Below are 13,893 nucleotides of genomic sequence, written 5' to 3'. Positions count from 1 at the left end.
GATTTCCTGGCAAGGCAGGAAGAAGGCCAAACCATGTCAACAAAGAACAAGTGAAAGTCTCGTGGTGAGGCCATTTTGGGGCTCTAGCCACTCTTAGTAGCTGCAGGCGGTAAACGCGAATGTGCACGCTAGAGAAGACAAACATTTTAAATAGAACATTACTGTCACCAGCTTGTCTTTAGGTACATATAGAAGCAACCAAAAATCCCAGGTGTAAATGCAAGGATGATTCAAAAGTATCCCCATTGCACTGCATATAGTATGTTGTGTGCAATATTCAAAAAGTTGAAAGGGAAACAGTTTCCCAGTACTGATAGTCTGAAGGACTAATCATTTACCCCATAACAAATCAGTAAAAAGCAGAGGAAGTGACGCTGAAGGCTTTACTTGCCCTCTAAAATTCAGGACAGGTTATCCCCTTCTGTCTTGGCAAACTCTCCTAATGCATGTTGCATAGTCTTCCTTGAGCAAAGAAATCTCGAGATAAAATACATAGAGGATGTACCATTGCCAGAAAGAGGTTGAGTTGTATTCTAGGATTTTTGCAGTGTTAAAATCGAACAAGGCGGCCCTCCGCACCATTTGGAAGATTTCAACCTGCATCTACCTATAGAGGAATTCAATATGGACTCTGGCCCAGATTTGGTATGCTCTTCAACAGGGAGAGTGGATCTGTGTAGTGTTCCTGATGGATGTTTGCTTCCACGTTGGCCTTCTCACTGCTGTTTTCCACTTTTCGCCATAGGGGTACTTCACTTCCAGTATGGAGGGCTTACCTCTGACCTTTATTGTACACCCAGGGTGTTCACAAAAATGTCGGCATTCGCAACCTTCCTTCGCCTCCAAGGTGTCAATTGGATGACGTGCTTGTGATGGCACTGTCCCCGCATATAAGAGCTGGTCTTCAAATACCTACTGCACATGACTTTCGCTCTGACATTAGAGGACATAATCTTCTGCTGGAATACTCTAACAGCAAAAATATTCCCAATGGCAGAATGATTCGGACCTCAAGAACACATGCTTGTTCTTAAACTCTCTCACTATGAGCATTTGGTGGTTTAACAGGCTACTCCGTCTTATTGCCTCGTGTGCGCAGGTTGTGCTGAAAATGTGCAGGTCGCAGATGGTGCTAAGATTCGTGGACTCAATCTTCCAATCCAAAGAGCACACATTCTAATTCCTCAGGATATTATTCGGGACTTGATTTGGTTGTTCGATCCTCCCAACCTACTACTGGGTGTGCCCTTTGCTGATCTCACTTCTCTGGTCGGTATTACCACAGACTCATCCCTCCTAGGTTAGGCAGCCAACCATGGATCTCCTCCAGGTGTCTGACATTTGGTCCCTGGAGTATCAGAATCAGCACATCAATTTTCTAGAATTTAAAGCGATGTCACTGCCTCTAAAGGCCACCTTATCAAGCATTTAGAACAAGAACTTTTTAATAAAAACGGACAACTGTGTTAATATTTTATATCAACAAACAGGGCGGCATGGAATCAAGACAACCTATCTGTCTAGCAGTTCATAATTAGGAGTTGGCCATGTAGCACAAAATGTGTCTTTTAGCAATCTTTGCCGGGAGTATCCAATGAAGAGGGAGTCTGCTTAAGTAATCTAACGGAAAACATTCACGAATGGGAGCTATGTTCAGAAGTGATCAAGTGCCTCTTCTCATATTGGGGATTCCACAAGTGGACGTATTTGCCACCAACTCAAACAAGTGGGAGTCCATGATGGCGTACTCCTCACCACCCTATTCCCCACCCCCCCACTTACTGATTGCAGTCTATGCAAGTTCCTGTAAGTGGTGCAGTGCTCGGTAATTTTCATGGTTGGTGTGGAGTGAAAATATCTTTTTTTGGGTTAAAAAGAATTGCTTCAGAAAGACCGCTTAGTGCTGCCTTTCTAAAGCAACCAGTCACTCAACGAGTGTGCGCAGGTGCTGACCGGCCGCATCAGCTAAGTGTGTGTTTTAAATGAGAATGTTCGTAATGTGAAGGGGCCGTGGTGAAGGTAGGTGTTTGTGTTTGTGTGTGGTGGGATGGGGGCAGGCAAAGGTTTGGGGGGGGGGGGTAAACCCCCACTTCCCCTTTTTAAAGAGTGAGCTGGGTGGGGAATGGTTGTTAGGCGGGATTGGGGTGAACACCCCCCTCCCGGCCCCCTCCTGAAATAGTGACATTTGTGAATATTGAAGGCTGCACCAAATAGGCCGAAAAAATCAATGTTTATGGTTTGCAGCCTTCAATACTCCTAAATTTCAGATAAAACTCCCTGGTGACCATTTATGTTCTGGTTTTAAGATTCGATGAACCTGTCAAAAGAACCCCTTTGCCATCCAGTTCTCCCAAACTTGCGAAGCCAAAAGAGGCCAAATTCAGCACCCCTTCCCATAATCGTTGATCTTAGCGGCCTGGTACCTGTAATCGGACCATTAGTGCTTGGCACCTTGCTCTCTCAGATGACAATATGCGAATCGTTCAAGCTGCAAGAAAGGACTTCACAAGATCGCAATACAAGAGCAAATGGGCTCCGGTTATATTATTGAAGTCTATAAAAAGAAAAGAATTTGCTGAATGCTTCGTTGGATGACGTTATATTTATTTCTTGGTATCGAGTGATGAATTTGCCTGGGAAAATGTCACCAGGGGGCAACAGTTCCCTAAATGTGCTCTCCCACCGAAAAACGTGCAATTTCTCCAAATACTCCTGGACTGGAGTCAAAATAGTAATTCACCTGGCTAAACTGCATTGTGATGGACTTGGTCACCTTTTTCCTTCTGTTAGGCCTCCTCATCCCAAATAGCATCTGCCCTTTGCCACAAACCTTTCGAACCTATGGCCTCATTAGTCATCAAGCTAGTCTCCTGGAAAGTTGCTTTTCTTATAGCAATCCTGTCAGGCAGATGGCTAGGTAAAATGTAAGCATTTTCAGCTGAAGAACCGATTATAGTGTTCCATAGATATTAGGTGGTTCTCCAAACTCACCCTTACTTTTTACCAAAGCTGGTGTTGGCGTTTCACATCAATCAATAGGTTTCTCTTCCAGTTTTTTTTTGCTCAACATGGCTTCCAAGGTAGTAAAATAAAGCCAAAGGTTTTGGAAAATCCTAACAGCTAGTAAATGTAAATCACCACTTTGGATGATGTAGAGAAGTGTTCTTTCTTGTATTGTAGAGTCCTAGGCGATTCAAAAACTGCCTCAACCTAAAAGCCTGCATCCTCATTTGGTGAGGGCAAGTGCAGCATCTGTTGCCTGTCAAGAGTACGTGCCTTGGGATCGGATTGCAGAGGTTGCTTTGCGGGCTCCTCCATCGTTCCTCAAACACTGCTTTGACCGAAGCTCAAAGGTGGATTCACAGTTTGGACAAGCTGTCCTGAGGAAGCATTACAGTTCAAATGGATCCTGGGATCTTCCACCTAAAGGTAGTAGATGCATGCTTGTGAATATGCCAAACGTTTGGAGGAAAGGGAACGCAGCGTAATATTAAGGAAATGTTACTCAAAGCAATGACTACTGTACTCCTAATTCCTCCCTACGACTGCCTTTCACCCACTAAAATAATTGCAGTGGAAGCTCAACCTCAGCGAATGGAAAAAGGCCCGATAGTTCAGGCCCGGTGCTTGGGGTGGCAGGGCCTGTTGTAGCACCTGTACATAACCCAGTGTAAAAAATACAAAAGAAATGACATTTTTCTGTGATGCTACAAAAAAAACACCTTTCCATCCCATAGGAGGGAATGTCCCGAAAGTATGGCAAAAAGGGTCTATGGACTAGTACAACAGTCACTGGTGAGTAATTTCCTATTCATGCTTGTTGCTGTGTTGCATTGGCTACTTTAATCACCTTGGCCATGACTTGGAGCTTTTCTTTTAATCTGTTTTCTGTCAGTAACCCCACCCCGCTCCCTCCCCAACCACCAACCCCCTCCGAAGAGTTGCTCCATGCGGTTATGTCTGGCTCGTTTACCGAACACTTCCTGTTTTTCCTCTCTAGTCTGGGGGAAGAACAAGTCTGCAACAGACAATGGAACGTCAGCATGGGGCGAGCCCACAGAGAGTACATCTGGGTGGGGCGATGGTGACGATTCTGGACCTCCAACTCCCGGGTGGGGAGCTGCACCCAACAGTGCTCCCAACTCCATGAAACCTGGTAAGTAGATCGTTTTTCTAGTTTGAATTGGTCATAAATTGGCATACTGTCTATTGTCACCCCATCTGAGGTTTGAGTCTGGAAGTTTCTATTTTTCTTCAAATAGTAACAAGCATCGGTCAGATTTTAGTAACCTAATTCTACAAGATTACAAAGTCCACAATGCCCCACGCAAAGCACTGTGATCTTCATTGTCTTTTCTGACATGGATTTGAATTTGAAATGTAGGAGCAAAAACATTTTTCGAAGACACACACAGAAATGTTGCATCATCAGCAAAGTTGAATTCTGAGTGAGACCATTGCATAAACAATTTTGATGACTTAACTTTGGTCCGTCACGCTATGGACAACATTCCTTTGTTTTTTCAGGGGTGTATTCTTCAGTTTTGTGAAAGGACAAATGGAATTTGGAACCTTGCATTTTCTTAATGTTGGCAGCAATATTTGTGTACTTTGGTGTAGGTTCTTACCCAAAACAATGCATATAATTGAATAAGGAGGCATACCCTGATATTTGGCTGATTACCAATGGTATGTGTATGCTTCGGTTTGTCAGCAATATTTTCAGACTGATAGGAAAATGAGTGGGGCAAAAGAACTAAAAATATAAAATGAGGTATCCGGGTTTTGCTTCATTATGTTAAAAAAAGTTAAAATGGTAGTTTAAAAAATAATAGTTGAACTAATGTAAAGATTAGTGATGGTTTTCCCACTGATGCCATGACCTAGAACATGTGAGTTTTAATATGGTTTATCTTGGCCTTGTGGTTAGGAGTGAATGGAATTGAGCCACAGCTGGGCAATGGTTTCCTTCAAGCTTGCCCACTAGTGGCAATAACTGGGCAGCCAAGGGCAACTCTTTGGACGGGATCAGCACAGTTCACAATACAAAGTAATACATTTAACATGTAATAAGTGAATGTCCAGACAACAATCTTTATTTATCTTCTGGGAATGGAAGTTAAATATTAAATGGAGATTATAGGAAAGCAAACAATAAGGAGAGGGTGTTGAGATTGATTTCCAAAATCAGCTTTGGTGGAAGGATTTTGGGTGTCCACCCTATTATGGTGAACTGGAAAGACACTGAGTGGTTAGTCAAACCCAATCCAGGTGTAGTGGCAGAGCGGCAAGGCTTATTCCCAGGAAGGGTTTGAGAGCTGGCTAGGGCTACAATGAGTCCACACATAGCAACATCAGTAATTACAGTTAGGCCGGTAAGTATAAAAATAAAATTGTTAATTAGGCTTTTAGTTTTCACAGTAAGCAGATAAAAAAAACTAGGCAAATATTGCCATGCAAAACCTTTATGAAACACACTAAAACATTCAGCCTTAGATGAGAGGGAATAACTTTTAAATCAGTCACCAGTGCAACACCGGTTAGTGGTCCAATTCATCGAAATAGGCAATACTCTTCTAAAGTTCAAAGCGAAGATTGTTTTTCCCCTTCTGCTAAGTCACCAGTTCAGAAGCATTCACGCTTTAGGTAGGTTTATTGACAGATTTGCAGTGAAAGAGTCACAAAGTTGGGTAAAGGTTTAAGTAAAGTTCATAAAGTTCAGATTAGGACGACCGAATCCAACACACTGGGATGGTCCTAGGAACAGATCCTTCACCCAGGTTTTAGAACCAAAGATCTGTTCAGAATGAGTTAGGGTCTGTATGTTAAGCCCTTGTTAACCTACATGGGGGCTGGGGAGGGGAAACCGGTATATAGGTTCCTCCCTCCCCCACACCTCAGAGATTTTCGATTCAACTTGTGTAGGTTCCAGACTTCATTACATGATTGTTATACTGGTTCGTTCACGAGTGTCTAGACAAGAGATACTTTTTTTGCAGTAATTAGATTTGGTTGGATATGTTGCTTGGGAATGTTTTCCGCCCAGCTTCCAGTTGAAGACCCAAATGAGCTTCTGTGTGACAAGACTGCCACAGGCACAGCAGGGACGCAAATATATGATCCAACAATGGTCACCACAAGCAGGCTGTGTCAAGCGATCATCCAGCTGCAAACGCAGGACCAAGCCCAGCACAGCTTCTCTTGGAGTGAGAAAACTGAAAATGCAGGAGATTACCTGTGGCACAAGCTGAAGATCTGCAAATTTCCAAGGCTCTACTCGGAACAGTGATGTCTGCAGCGAGGTAGCCAGGAGAGAAAGCTGGTCATTACACCGGTTAGTTCCCGGACACTTCATAAGGCTCGGCAGGCACTGATCCTCCAGCAGGGGTCGAGACTGGTTGTTCCCACTGGTCCAGTGGTTAAAGCACCAGTGAAGGCCGCCTTGAAATCGGGACAGAGGAGCAGGGCTTCACCAGGACAACTCTGGTGCCAATGCTGATCAGCCGCAGTGGTCATCTTTGGCTCCTCAGCAGTCTTATTTTCTTCGTAGAAGTCTTGGCTCCAGCGGTGATCTGATGAATAGTTGCAGGAACTCTCTTTTTATCCAAGATTCAGGCTGGGAGCAAAACCCAAGCTCACCAATGGTAAGGAACAGCGCCATTCAAACAGCCAATGTATATCCGATTGTTGATAGCTACTGGTTACAAAAAGGAATGGTGGTCCAACCATCTACTCACAGCTTCAACCAGCTAATAGCTCTCATAACCCTTCAACAAAACCATCCTTCCCTTATAGGTTGCCTATCCGTGGGGTAACCCTAAAATCTCAATCTAGCCGACTTCAAGAAAGCAAGTTTGCTAAACTGAATGGGATTATAAATACAATACTTGCGTCATAGGCCAGAGGTTGTGCACAGAGGGATTTACAAATTGCAAACTTTATTGCTCCCTCTCATCTGCTTGTCCATGGTCAGTTTATAAAAAAACTAAATCCAGTTATTTAGATGTGGGGGTGTACCACTGATTACTGGGCATCCCGTCCACAGTCAACCAGTTTAAGCAGATTTTATATTAACTTCTCTTCCACTTTCTTAAGGATCGATATAAGATTGCCAGCTTCCTATCACTTTCCACTTAGTTTTTTCGTCTTGCTGTAAGTCATTCAGGCAGCTACTAGGTGTGACTTGTATAAGGGAACATAGAAAGACATGTAAAAGAGGGCATTTTTTTTCTCTACCCCCGTGGGTACCCAGACACACATTTGTACATCTGTCATAGCATACATTTTATAGTTTTACTCACCAAGTGGATGATTTTCTGTCTCACTTGGGACATATAGCTATATGAAGTGAGGCTGCCTAGTTGACCTGTAAAGGTAAACCATAGTGCGTGATGAGCCAGAGTGGTGGCATCTAACGCATGTCATTTTAGCAACCTCCATGAGAACGGTTCTGTTGTGTAATTCTTACCTCATATCTACAGACTGCTAAAATGGGTCGCTACATGCTCGTAGATCCACGATTCAATTTGACAGCGTTTTGCCACAGGTTTTGTTTTATCGCTATATTGGTAAACTGGTACGTTTGCGTGCCAATGCGTTTCGCCACCAGGCATACACAATCAAGATCTTGCGTCTACTGCAGAAGACATTATTAAATGAACTGGCTTGCATTGTTATTCACAGCGAGACGTGAAACTCATGTGCTGGTATACATGTCAGAAGTCGAATTGGTGAACACCCTTGACATATAATGCTGGGTTCCAGGTGATAATCTCACTGTGAAAAAGTTACCATGTAGGCAACTTTTTCCTGACCCCCAAAATTCTTTCCTCAAATATTCTTGGAGGGGTATAATTCTATTTCTGATGCGTGTGAATCTGCTTAGAATCACATGCTGTGCATATAGTCCGACATCTAGTGGTAATCGTGGAGTATTCGATCTTTTTTTCAAAGATCGAAAAGGGTCGTCGACATGGGCACGATTATAACACTTTCCCTAACGTGACATGCAGTGCACCAATTATCCCTTGTGCGTTGAGTTCCCACCAGATTGTTTTTTCCCACCTACCTAGTTGGTTGCACCTAATGCCGAGCTTGTAAGGCTTTATATTGCTACTTCACTTGTCTTTGGTGGTTTTGCTTGCCTTAGACAGCTACTCAACGACTGTTTGGCAACTGGCCCGGTCTGCCGACTTTCCATCCAGGGCTGATCAGCGACTGTTCCCACTTGGCCTTGACCCTCCGGCCTAGCCTTTACATTATGGAGAGGTGGACCCTGTTTCATAGTCCTCTCTTGAGAATGCCTTTCCTTTACCCCTTCTCTGCCCTTTCTCTTGTTCTGGCTGCTGCTTCCCTCTGCTATGGAGAGGACTCATTTTTAATTTTGCCTGTCTTGCTACACCAAATTCCCTTGTAAGGACACCCGCCCCAGATGTAATCTGGGTCTCCCTCGTGACCACGACAAGTGTTTGTGTAAAGCCTGTAAGCTCGATCCTCCAGAGGCCCTGAAATACAGGCATACAAAACGATGGGTGGCCTATGCCGTGCAGGCTGTGAGTCACTCCCCCACCAGTGCTGTCGCCTCAGGTGAGGAATCAGTCAGCAGCCGCATCTACAATTCAGAAGCTGTTGATCTTACTTTGTGGAGCTCTTGGCATTCCGCCACCAGTGCTATGGGGAAGTCACATCCCAGCGGCAGGGATACTCGCGCATCACATGCTTCTTAGCACACAACCCCCAAACTCCCCCCAGCTGACCTTTCGAGGATAGTTTCCATGCCCACAGGCCTGTCCAAGTCTTCGACTGAGCCTTCCGAACCTCGAGGTTCAGCACCGTCTGCGCAACTGCCTGTGTAGCCTATGCATGGTACTAAATCTATAGCGTCAACAGACGCGGCAGCGCAGAAAGGCATGCCGAAACGTATCCACTCGGTGAAAACACTCACAAAGCTACGGGAGAAGCTTTCTATGACCAATTAGCCAGTTTTGGACCCCAGGACGGACCCATCTTTGCCTGAGGGCTATTCTCCGGCCTCCCCTCCTCCTTTCTAACGCGATACATCATGACCCAGCTCCTCTTGCACAGCCATTTCCCCCTCCATACTCCTCTGAATGGACCAGGGACAATTTTGAGGCCTGTATCAAAAAGATGGCCGAGTTCATTCATTTCTCAGGCCAGTTCGAGGACATTTTGAAGAGGCATGGGAATGTGGACCCGTGCCCCATCCCGCGTAAGTCCCAGAGGCTCCACTCACCTGGTGACTAATTCTCCTCCTTGGAGGAATCCCATCAGGACCCCCATGTTGATGTCTTTGTGGATTAACCAGATGATCCTAGCCAGGTTGTTTCTTATGCCCAAGACCATGGCGAGGGTGGCCAGGATCTCACCTATCGGGACCAAGACTGGAACTTTGCGGATGATCAGGGCACGTGGCACACACCGCCACATGACACTGACCCTGACATTTTTCTGGATGCACCTCCCACCCTAAAAACACATCGCCTATTGACGACCAGATGATGATCATCAACCCTCTGAAGAAAGCTGCTGACCACTTTAAGATTACCACACACAATGCCGTCCCTGATTCGGACTTCATAGAAAATATCCTTAAGGAAAAGACCCCGGTCAGCCAAGCCATTCCTTTGTTGAACTCAATCAAGAAGCACCTGGCCCCTTCATTGCTCACACCATCGCTTACGCGTGCAGTTGAACCCCTTTGTGGAGAAATGTTCCACCAGGTTCCTTCAGACCTGCTCTACATCAGGGGCCATGCCTGTCACGACCCTCGCCCAAAACCCCCTCTGGCAAACCCATTGGCCAGGTGGAGCAGGACTCGGGCCTCTAGAGCCTGGCATCCTCTTCAAAAGCCCTCATGGGGCCATGAAAAACAATGTGTTTGGGAACTACTTTATTGTATTGTCAGCCAGCATGGAAGCATCCATATAGCTTGGTTCCCAAGAACCAAGCTATGCGGCCTAGTGTTTTGGGTGTGGTAGCCTAGGGACTACTTTACCTGGACTATTTTGTTGGGGCTATTTAAACCACACCCGAGCAAGACTTCATGCTTTGCGTTACTTTGCAGCTTGCCACGTGACGCTCACTGTGTCCAGCTATTCCCTCGAACCTCGGAGAAGCAGGACCTGCAAGGAGACAAAAGGAACATCATTGGCAGCAGCATCTTACCTGCAGTCTTCATCTTTAAACATCACAGCTACTGAGAACCGCTTCCTCGAATCTGCACGCCTCCCGGACAGAACGACCTGAAAGGGGAAGATAGAGGCAACATTAAAGAAAGCAGTAGAGACAAGTACAAATTACGAACTGCTCAAAAGGCTTACCTGGCTGGTCGCCTCTCGGCTGGCACCACTCCGGACATTCCACTAGCGCTGAAGAACACCGCGACCTACAAGGAAGGAAAACACTGGTTAGTAAAGGCAAGACTTTGCAGCGCTGCGCATAGCGCTTACTTACCGCATCATAGCGCTCTTAATTCTCCATCATTTACCAGCAGGGCTCAACCAAGCCAGTTCGCTGCGCTGAAGGTCCGCATACCTAAGGGAGAAAAAAGACATTTTAAACAAAAAAGGGCATGCAGGATAGCAACAAAACTAAAGAACAGCAACAAGACCTACCTGAACAATATCAAACGGGCCGGCGTCAGTGAAGTAACTGGACCGCACTCGCCCATGAAAGACAACGCACCCCTGCAAAGAAGGCAGGACGGAGAGCATGCCTAATTCTACCACAAGGTGAGGAGAGGGCGCCAGAGGGACTGAAATCATACGAGGTGGAGGGAGGATACTTACCCCAGTCGGTCAGTCTTGAACACAGTCCTCCTGTATTTTCAGGCTGAACCTTCCCCGCAGATCACATCAGGGCAAAGCTGAGAAGCATACCAGCGAGTAACCCGGCTGGGTGGTGTCCCTGTGGATACCAGGTGAGCGTAACCATGCCATCCCGGACTCCCTGGTTGTCACTACTACTCGTAAGTCGGCCGAGGTACTGCTGTCCTAGTCAGAATCCCCTTCTGTGAAAGACTATAACCCTGCTCAAACGCCACACCCGGTTGAATAATTTGCGTTTCAAACCAGAGATCAGGCTTCTTTGATCAACAAACCTGTGTAGGGCGCCAATTTTTTCAGAAAAGGATTTTACTGATGCTCTGAAGACTGCTAAGAAGGAGCACGAGACCCTGAAATCGCTCAGCCAGATCTCGGCTAAACCCTTTGTCCAGCGTGGCTGCCGGACCTTTCGAGGGCAGTACTTCGCCCACTCTCCCCATGCAAAGTATTGTTCTGGAGGATCCAACTCAGCCTCCGGACAGGGCTCCTCTAGTAATTTCCAATATCAACAAGAGGTTTTTGTCGGGGTGGAGGGTGGGGAATAGGCAGGGGTAGAAACTGCTTCCACAGGCTCCCGGCCTCCGCCTCAGTGACTCGACTGTACGGGTCCCCTCCCACCACACTTCGCTGGTCGGGGGACGTCTAACATAGTTTGCCCACGCATGGGGGAGGATCACATCAGTGCAGTGGGTACTGAAGACACTTGCCCACAGGTACTGCATTGAGTACCTCAGGTCACTCCACTACCATCCACCCATAAGCAGACTACTGTCACCAGACCATCTGTGCATCCTGTTGGATGAGGCCCAGGTCCTGCTGGAAAATGGCGCCATCAAAGTCATCCATCTCCAGGAAAACAAGGGTATGGTGTTAGGCCAGTGGCACGATCTAGTCGTTGCTTCGACAGCCCTCGTTCAGTCTTTGCAGTGGTGGTCAACGAGAAAACGTTCTGCAGGGGAAAAACTTTACCACCCTCGCATTTGAGGCCACTGGCACCACAGACGTATTTCTGTAGGGGTGGCTCACCTCCGTCAACGGGCAGCGCACCGCGTGTGGTCCTCATCAGTAGCTTCCAATTACATCAATCTTTTGGAATTGCTTTCAGTGTTCAAAGCCCTGAAAGCCTTCCAAGCACGCCTTCAGGGGAAGAATGTTCTGGTCCTTACAGACACTAGCACGGCTATGTACTACCTGAACACACAGGGCCACTCACTCTCCAGGGACATCCAGACTATCTCAGAACATCTGGAAGTGGAGACTCAACACATGTTCCTCCTCTCACCATGTTCCAGTGGAATACAATCTTCTGGCAGACGTGCTCAGCAGAGACACCCCCCTACCCGTAGAGCATGAGTGGCGGTTGCAAGAGCACATTCTACTCCACGTCTTTGCAGAATGGGGTTTTTCCATAGATCGAATTGTTTGCAACTCTGGAGAAAGCCCAATGCCCAGATTATGCCTCCATGCACCCACAGAAACGCACCAAAGGGAACGGTCTCCGGATAACATGGTCCGGGAGATTTGCCCACACCCCCCCCCCCCCCCGATTCCCCTCAACAGGATAGTGCAAAAGATGCATCAGAAACCTCAACAGAATAGTACACAAGATGCACCAGAAACCAGTCGCAATGATCCTGGACGGCTTTGGTTCTCCCATGTCTTGGAAATGTCAGTCTCCCCTCCCAGGATGCTGCCATACCCGTACAACATGCTAGACCAGGTAGAGAGACTGAATCCGTGCCCCCAAACACTCAACTTTAGCAGCTTGGCTGCTGAAGTCATAGTTTGGGCACCTTCAACTCCCTCAGAGATGCATGGACATACTCTGGGAAGCACGAAACCCCAACACCAGACATTGCTACTCCAACAAGCGGTAGCGCTTTATCTGGTGCAGTACTTAAAATGTCGATCTCATTGACTACTCCCCTAAAGATATTGTCCTTTATCTAACACTCCTATTAGACTCGTGACTTGTTTTCCATTCCCTAAACGTCCACCTGGCCCTGCTCCCTGCGTATACAATGTCCCAGAGCAAGGTTTCATGGTGGAACATTCATGTAATTAAGGCCTTCATGGAAGGGGTGAAGAACATTTATTGCCCTATTTTCAACCCAACTGCCGGATGGGACTTGAATGTTGTCCTTACCAGATTAATGGGGCCTCCCATTAAGCCCATGCACAAGGCTATTCTAGTGGCCATTTTCTCAATAAGGAGAGTTGGTGAACTCCAGGCACTTTCAGTTCAGGATACCTTTGTAACTATTCGCAAAGACAAGGTGGTTTGAGCGCACACCCACGTTTTGCACTAACATTAATTTCACCGTTCCATGTAAATTGAACTTCCCACTTTCTTCCAAAACAACACTAACTAGGGCAGAAAGAAGCCTCCACATTCTGGATGTGCAGAGGGCAGTAATCTACCTTGAAAAAAACAAAGCCACTGAGAAAGACTAACACATTTTTTCTCTCTGTGCCAGCTGGTATAGAAGGCTACGCCGTTTCTAAATGAGCCATTTCCAAATGTATTGTAAATTGCCTCACACTGTGTTACTCTCTTGCCAAGAGAGATCTACCCTTTACGCCTAGAGCTCACTCTACTCGGGGCACAGGGCCTACCATAGAATTAATTTCAAATGTTCCTCTCGATTGTATTCGCAAAGCAGCAACCTGGTGTTCTGTTCACACTTTCACCCAACACTTCTGCTTAGACACACACTCTAGGTCAGATTGTCGGGTGGGAAAAGCAGTGCCAAGACATCTTTGCTACTTTTCCTGTGCACATCCCACCATCGTCTCCGGCTGCTGCTCGCTAGTCTATGCAAAGCATGTGATTCTAAGCAGTTTCACAAGCATCAGAAGACCTACATCACTCAATGTAATCGTATTTCTTATGATTGTATCTGCTTAGATACACATCTGCCCACCCGTCTCCCATCTTAAAATAGAATGAACATAGATCTCTTACACCTTTGCTTTTCTGTACTCCCTTACACCTTCCCTTTTCGAGCACCAGAATGCCCCGGACCAGGAAGGGGCGCAGAGAAAGAGC

At 46.4% G+C, this 13,893-nt stretch overlaps 1 protein-coding gene across 9 annotated transcripts in view; it reads left to right on the top strand.

Moving 5' to 3' along the window:
* TNRC6B (trinucleotide repeat containing adaptor 6B) overlaps positions 1 to 13,893 on the top strand; it is a 2,246,995-nt gene that overhangs the window by 1,155,855 nt on the left and 1,077,247 nt on the right. For all 9 annotated transcript variants that reach the window (XM_069652930.1, XM_069652926.1, XM_069652923.1 and 6 more), the window contains one exon: positions 4,001 to 4,156. In XM_069652930.1, coding sequence (XP_069509031.1) covers positions 4,001 to 4,156 — 156 coding nt within the window. The remainder of the gene's footprint in view (positions 1 to 4,000; positions 4,157 to 13,893) is intronic.

Source organism: Ambystoma mexicanum, chromosome 3q (assembly GCF_040938575.1).
Source record: "Ambystoma mexicanum isolate Mex_15411 chromosome 3q, UKY_AmexF1_1, whole genome shotgun sequence".
NCBI classification, from domain to species: Eukaryota; Metazoa; Chordata; class Amphibia; order Caudata; family Ambystomatidae; genus Ambystoma; species Ambystoma mexicanum.
Note: the sequence above shows the minus strand (reverse complement) of the source record. Positions and strands in the feature narration are given on the sequence as shown.